Source organism: Eptatretus burgeri, chromosome 11, assembly GCF_056783735.1.
Source record: "Eptatretus burgeri isolate ZD-2024b chromosome 11, Ebu_testis_v1, whole genome shotgun sequence".
NCBI lineage: Eukaryota > Metazoa > Chordata > Myxini > Myxiniformes > Myxinidae > Eptatretus > Eptatretus burgeri.
The window spans coordinates 66,207,601-66,214,308 of record NC_140971.1 but is presented as its reverse complement, the minus strand read 5'-3'; the positions used below and the strand labels follow the sequence as shown (position 1 = coordinate 66,214,308).

The 6,708-nt window shown below is 47.1% G+C and overlaps 1 protein-coding gene across 3 annotated transcripts; it reads right to left on the bottom strand.

Annotated features, from left to right (window-relative positions):
• Positions 1-281: 281 nt before the first annotated feature.
• RAB23 (RAB23, member RAS oncogene family) lies at positions 282-6,397 on the bottom strand. 3 transcript variants are annotated; one of them, XM_085846727.1, is made up of 7 exons: positions 6,203-6,396; positions 4,352-4,900; positions 3,496-3,581; positions 3,123-3,279; positions 2,890-2,972; positions 2,401-2,493; positions 282-1,413 (listed from the first exon to the last, which is right to left on the bottom strand). In XM_085846727.1, the coding sequence occupies exons 2-7, from the start codon at positions 4,507-4,509 to the stop codon at positions 1,274-1,276; spliced, it is 717 nt and encodes a 238-aa protein (XP_085702853.1). In that variant the 5' UTR covers positions 4,510-4,900; positions 6,203-6,396; the 3' UTR covers positions 282-1,273. The 3 variants fall into 3 exon arrangements, with proteins under 3 accessions (XP_085702853.1, XP_085702854.1, XP_085702855.1); XM_085846728.1 differs by lacking the exon at positions 6,203-6,396 and adding an exon at positions 5,795-6,179; XM_085846729.1 differs by lacking the exon at positions 2,401-2,493 and having other exon boundaries at positions 6,203-6,397.
• Between the last annotated feature and the right edge of the window lie 311 nt (positions 6,398-6,708).

Genomic DNA, 6,708 nt, shown 5'->3' with positions numbered 1-6,708 from the left:
GAGCGGTCGGTTGGCGGCCGACACCCGGCCTGAAACACTATAATGATAATTCATCTTCAGTATCTTTTTTCGGTTCATCTGTGAGGAAAATCTTGGCCTTGTGCTCAATTCAGAAATTCTACCCCAAAAACATATTGAAACATCTGTCCAACGAAGTCTGCACAACGTCATCAATCCACGATTTGGCTGCTACAGAAACGATTAATGAAAGTTTTATCTTTTGAAACTTTCATTTCCAGTTTGAACCAAGAAAGCATTTATATTCTCACCTTGGGACCAAATGAAAGATTTACAACAATTTTTTTTATTTATTAATATCATCCATTGTAACAGCAAAAAGCACCACGCTGCAAGTAGCAATACACAAACTGCAATATTGGGTATAAATAATAGATTGTCAGCATTGCAATCACAGTTGTTTTTTTTATCTGGCCACTAAACTTTAGAGATTAACATTTTAAAAACTGCAATGTTATTGCCCAAGTGGAAAGGGATCAAAGTCGAACCAATGATGTCATCACGGGAATGTTCAAAGCAAATCCTTCACTGCGGAATGAATTCTGTGATTTCGGGTGAAAAGTTTTCGTGAGGAGTTTGAAACGAGGAGATGCGATGTGACACGTCTGTATTCTTTAGGCCAAAGTGTTTACGTTCTTTTAACCAAGGCAGTGAGCATTCATCAATTTTTCCATCATCTTCTCTTACTCCGATTATATCCCTACATGCCATTGTTCAATGGGACTGTGTACGTTATAGGCGTGGAAAACCATTCATGAGGGGAGGGGGGTGGGGGGTGAATTGATGGGGAGTGGGACGGGTGGGTGGGGCGAATTGATGGGGAGTGGGACGGGTGGGGTGGGGCAAATTGATGGTGAGTGGGACGGGTGGGGTGGGGCGAATTGATGGGGAGTGGGTGGGGTGGGGTGGGGCGAATTGATGGGGAGTGGGACGGGTGGGGTGGGGCGAATTGATGGGGAGTGGGACGGGTGGGGTGGGGAAAATTGATGGGGAGTGGGACGGGTGGGGTGGGGCGAATTGATGGGGAGTGGGACGGGTGGGGTGGGGCGAATTGATGGGGAGTGGGACGGGTGGGGTGGGGCGAATTGATGGGGAGTGGGACGGGTGGGGTGGGGCGAATTGATGGGGAGTGGGACGGGTGGGGTGGGGCAAATTGAAGGGGAGTGGGACGGGTGGCGTGGGACAAATTGATGGGGAATAGGACGGGTGGGGGGGGAGTGAATTGATGGGGAGTGAAATACATGCTGGAAAATCTTCACAGCAGGGTACAGCTTCCAAAAGGGACCTTGCGTTTCTTGGCACGCTGTTTGCTCGGTCGTAGTGTGACGAGGTCATCACGAAGACCCTCTGCTTCACCCGGCTGTGTTGCTGGGCTAGCTGCAAAGATGCCGAGTCCTAAAGAGACAGGAAAAACGAAACATAGTCATAAGGTAATGCTGAAACGAATGCATGCACATGATGGAGTTCACAACTGCTAGAATTTCATTTGTGAAGGCACTTGGAGTTAGAAAACATCAAATTATACATTAAATGAACTGATTTTCGCCCCAAAAATCAGTAAATCAAGTCTGGAACCTGAAGAGGTTTGTGTAGGACTCCAGGAGAGAATTTAAAGAATAGAAACAACAGTAATTGTCACTTATGGGTGTTTATGCAACCAACAGTGATTATGACCAGATATGTATTTGTACTCCGACAAACACCCGCTCCCTATGGGAGTGGGCAGAGGTGGGTCATGTGTACGTGCATGTCATGAGGATGGCGGTGGGTTATTGATGATGTTCTTCTTTATTGGCCATAATTATTCGCATGTTGTCGGGATAGCCGGGGGAAGCTTAGCCGAAGTCCGTCACGAACCAGCTGGCCAGGCCTGACGTTCGACCAAGGTCATCATTTCGTATGCAGCCTACGGCTGCTGGTTGCATCAATGCTGGGAGCGTGGCTGTGCAGCTGATGCAGTGCCTCTGAGACGTCTAGCCTGGGTTCGATTCCAGACCCAGCTGGAAACTCTTGGATCAGTGCTTCGATAGCAGCACGTTGCCTTTCACCATGACAAAGTGTGCAGTCCCAATGATGGATGTTAAGCTGACCGTCTCTCCTGTTAGTATTAGTTTGCTGGACATTCAAGATGCCACGGTGTATTTTAGAGAAGAGTAGGTGAGTTATTACTAATATAACACACCGTCCGAACCGACAGTGGGAACATCAGTGGCCCATCCAGGCTCCCAACGATGATGCAACCAGCGGGCTGAATTCAGAATGGAATCCCATTCCAATATGCTTTTACTAACAACAACAACAACTATTGTTAAACTTCACAAATAATTTACTTATTTGTGGGATAAAATAATTATCCCACGGGGTTGGGGTACACCGCCATACCGATTGTCGTTGATGACTCTGATTGATGAACAGGTTCCTCTTCCCTCTGCTTCTTCAGTTTCTTCAAGTACTTTTCAGCGAGGTAGGTAAAAACTGATACAAAAATTAAATTATCAATTTATTGGCTTCTTTTGTTAATCATCATTGTCATGATTTTTTGAAAGTGATCTGAGCCTCACGTCGAGGTTATACCGTCAATCACATGCAAAGACATGAATGGTTCCGAAGGACTCTTCAAATGAAATACTCATTTCAACAAAACTCATCAACTTATCGGTATGTTTATCAATAAGTTTGTCCTTGCACCAGAATATACACTCTTTAATAATCCCGAACAATTGTCTCCTCTAATTGGTTACAGGAACCTTGTTATTAGCTTTAGTAAGGTACGCACATCGAATAGGAATGAACCCTTTTGCTTTGAAAACGAGTGCAGTGATACCATGTTCCCATTTCACTTACCAAACGTTCATCGTGTCGATATCATACCTGCGCTTACATTCAAATCTTCCATCACCGACGTCCGGTATAACCGAGCCTTCATTTTCTTGGCCAGGGCCTCGGCTTCATCACTGAAACACGATGGAAGAGCTTATGATGGTGGATAACTACCCTGACGATCCATGTCAGCTTTGATAGGCGATGCTACATACGGGGAATCACCTTAAATGCTTCTAAAGGACACGATTTAGACAACAAGAATCACAATAGCACAAAGTCACCTGGTAACAGTGGCCTCGTTGAGCAAGTCGATCTTGTTCTGGACCAGTACTGTGGGTACCTCTCCGACTTCACGCTCAACCTTCTCTTTCCAGCGTGGCACCGCCGCAAACGAGTCATTGTCCACCGTGGAAAAGACCAGCACGCAGGCTTGCGCTCCTGTTATTGGGTGGGGGTTTATGACATATAGTTCTGAGATTCAGCCCAAAAAAATGTCCACCCTGGTGATTTGTGAACAACATGCTTTATCATGAAGGCCTAAAAATCCTAGTGTAAGTTTTTGCACCGATATAGTGCAAGTGGTGACTTAAAATCGAAGGTAGCTTGTGACATCATTTAGGATTGATAGGCCTTTAACGAAGAACAAGAGCTCACCTCTGTAGTACGCCTTCGTGATGGCATCGAATTCCTCTTGACCAGCAGTGTCCCACAGCATCAGTCGCATGTCCTCTCCATTTATGCTGTGGGTGAGTCATATTTAGCAGTGAATCACCAATTAAAACAATGACTCACGAAACACAGCACATCCAGAATATTTTCCCAAAACATCACTATCTAATGTTCTCCAGCCTGATGCTTTCAATGCTCTGAATAACATTTCTCATGTGCAAATATAAATAGATCTGGTGTGATTTAAAATTATATTTCAGCGATACTATTTTAGTTGTGGTTGTCGATCAAGCCTGGTGTTGGCTTAGCGGTTAGGGTGGCTGGCTTGGGATCTCAGCATTCTCAGTTTGAACCCTTGTTTTCCATCGAATTAACACCGGGTGGGGTTGACTCAGCCTGTAATCGTTCTGAGGTCGATGAAATGAGTACCGGTGTACTGGTTTTGGGGCATTGCATCAGTGGCATAGCTGCGCCCCAACAAATGATGCAACCAGCAGCCACAAGCCGCACAGGAAGAAGTAGTAGTAGATCTACTGATTTATCTATAGCTACTACTACTACGGCCCTAATTACTCCCATCTTCGAGTGGGATTGGCCTGGAAAAGTGCTGGGCACAAGTCTTTCACGAACTGGCTGGCCAGGCCTAACATTTGATTGAAGGTAGCAGGAATTTGTATTTTCACCAGTATGCCGGCGATAACTCACTTACTCTTCAGGAAAGACAACGTGGGATTTTTGGGGGGGGGGATTGCTGGCAGATATAGGTGGATGACTATACAAGATTGTCATGAAACCAAAAACATACAGCAATAATTAAATAAGTAAAGTAGCAAACACTCACTGAACTTGTTTCTCGAGGAAGTCCACTCCAATTGTCTTCTTGTAGTCACGAGAGAAGACTCCTTTGCAGTATCTCTGGATCATGCTGGACTTGCCCACAGAGCCATTTCCCACGATGACCACCTTGATTGCCACCTCCACATCCTCCACCACCTGCATGGCTGAAGCTTTTCACCTCCTTGTGATCCCAGACCAGCGTTATTGGTGCCACTTGTCACTCAGATCCTGTATTCCAAGCCTTCCTGAGTGCTGAAGAATAAAAGAAGTGCGCTGCCAACTATTCATATGGAAGTCGCAGCATCTTCAATTAGCTGTGTACGAAGGGGAACATCACTCTTGTAGATATGATCTCCATTCAGAAGACCCACTGGGCCTCTTTTTGGGAAGAAATGTTTGGAGGTAGCTTTTTGTGAACGGAACGCCCAAAACTTCCTGCAGACGTAAGCCGTATGGAAAAGTCACAATGGCTTCCGATCAGAAGCGACGCCCCGGGATGTCGGTACCTTTGTGCAATTTTGATTCTGTCCACCTGAGGAGTGAGTTTGATAAGCTGCGGGAAGAGATGCCATTCAGAAAAGGCCTTACTTAAAGGAGTTTTACAAGTTTCTTCATTTCATTTCAATTGTACACATGCTCACGGGTAAAATTAAATAATAATTTGACCAAAAAAACCCCAAAAACACATTAAGAGTCTGAGACAGACATAAAGTAAGATGTTTAGAAGAAACTTGCGCGTGAAATAGAAATAAATTAGTTCATCCTAATGGTACCCACGGCTTACGGAGATCACATGCAGGACAAGACCATGGCAGCGTATCACATGGGATCGGCAATAGAGCGATGAGTCCGTGTGGGAGCAATAACATGCAATAGGTTTGAAGTTTTGTTTCCTTGGCTTGAACTCAAAGGAAGGAATGTGTGAATCTGCACAACTCATCTATGTGGCAATGCCTGGTGTTGGCTTCATGGTGAGGGTGGTGGGCTCGGGATCCCAGGATCCTGAGTTCAAATCCCCCTCGGATGTTGAATTAATACCAGGTGGGGTTGACTCTGCCTGTCATCCTTCCGAGGTCGGCAAAATGAGTGCCAGCATGCTGGCATCCTGTGTCGGAGTGGCGACCCGTCCAGGATTGTACCCACTAGACAAGGAGACCGCTTGGGCAGCACCAACGCTCTGCACAGAGTGTGGTCCCAATGGATGGATGGATGGTTGTGGAACACATGACACAACAATGGTAAACTTGGTGGTGTAACATGTGGTGAATCGACTTTCTAACGAGTGGTGGCCATGACCGAGGTGTGACCACAACAGTGTGATAGTTCAAGATTTAAAAGGTAACCGTTGTTTGGGATTATAGTGTATTTAGTATTCATAAACTTTACCCGGCGAGTTCAGGGTGATTGCGTGACGTCAAGCCAAGATCTGTGACGCAATAAAGATTACCATTGTAATTAGTCATATGGGATGGGAATAAGATCCACGGGTCGCCGCAAATGGTTCCCAACGCTTTCCAAGCGAAGTGGTCACAGTTTGAACGGTCTTCTTTGAACTGAGGATGACGTGGCGAGCATGACCCACCAAGATCCCAGGCGGACTCCAACAAATCTTCAATTGTTCAATCAACACGTGAAAGATCACGATAACACCGGGCACGTGGTGACACATCTTCGGCAACTATGACGTCACTTCCGAAGTTCAATCGCAGCGACTTAACGGTTCCGGCGTCTCGGACTACGGTCATAGATGTGTGAACGAAACCGCGACCGGAGGGGGAAAAATTGGGTTCTTAAAGGTTCACGGTGGTCGTTGGAGCTCTCGAACACCGCACGGGGACCTCCGGACACGGCATACCTTGGTGGGGAGTGTAAAGAGTGCGGCGGGATGGAGCAATGCAGGAGGAAGAGAGAAATCGGGGACAAGACGCGGGCCCTGCCTCGCTCTGCTCCTCCTTTGTGTGTCCCGTTGCCAGGAGAAGCACGAAGAGCTGGGCGGGTCCTGCACATCATCATGGCCAGTCCTCCGGTGCAAAACTGACCCGCGTTGCTGGAGACCACGCCCCCTGCGTGGAGGTCACGCCCTTTACCGAGAGACCACGCCCCCTGCGTGGAGGTCACGCCCTTTACAGAGAGACCACGCCCCCTGCGTGGAGGTCACACCCTTTACCGAGAGACCACGCCCCCTGCGTGGAGGTCACGCCCTTTACCGAGAGACCACGCCCCCTAGATGGAGGTCACGCCCTTTACTAAGAGACCACGCCCCTTTTTGCGCACGAAGGCCTCCTCACTTGAAGTTGCTTCGCACTCCTTGTGATTGCAATTCAACCTTTTCCTGCCGATGCATTTACTATAACAACAGCA

What these genes read in the sequence shown, in the direction of transcription:
- RAB23 (XM_085846727.1), bottom strand. Translation starts at nt 4,509, where the DNA reads ATGCAGGTGGTGGAGGATGTGGAGGTGGCAATCAAGGTGGTCATCGTG. An exon ending in AACGAGGCCACTGTTACCAG is followed by an intron (nt 2,973 to 3,122) that starts GTGACTTTGTGC and finishes ATCGTGTTTCAG; the next exon opens with TGATGAAGCCGAGGCCCTGG. An exon ending in AGATTTGAATGTAAGCGCAG is followed by an intron (nt 2,494 to 2,889) that starts GTATGATATCGA and finishes TTTTTGTATCAG; the next exon opens with TTTTTACCTACCTCGCTGAA.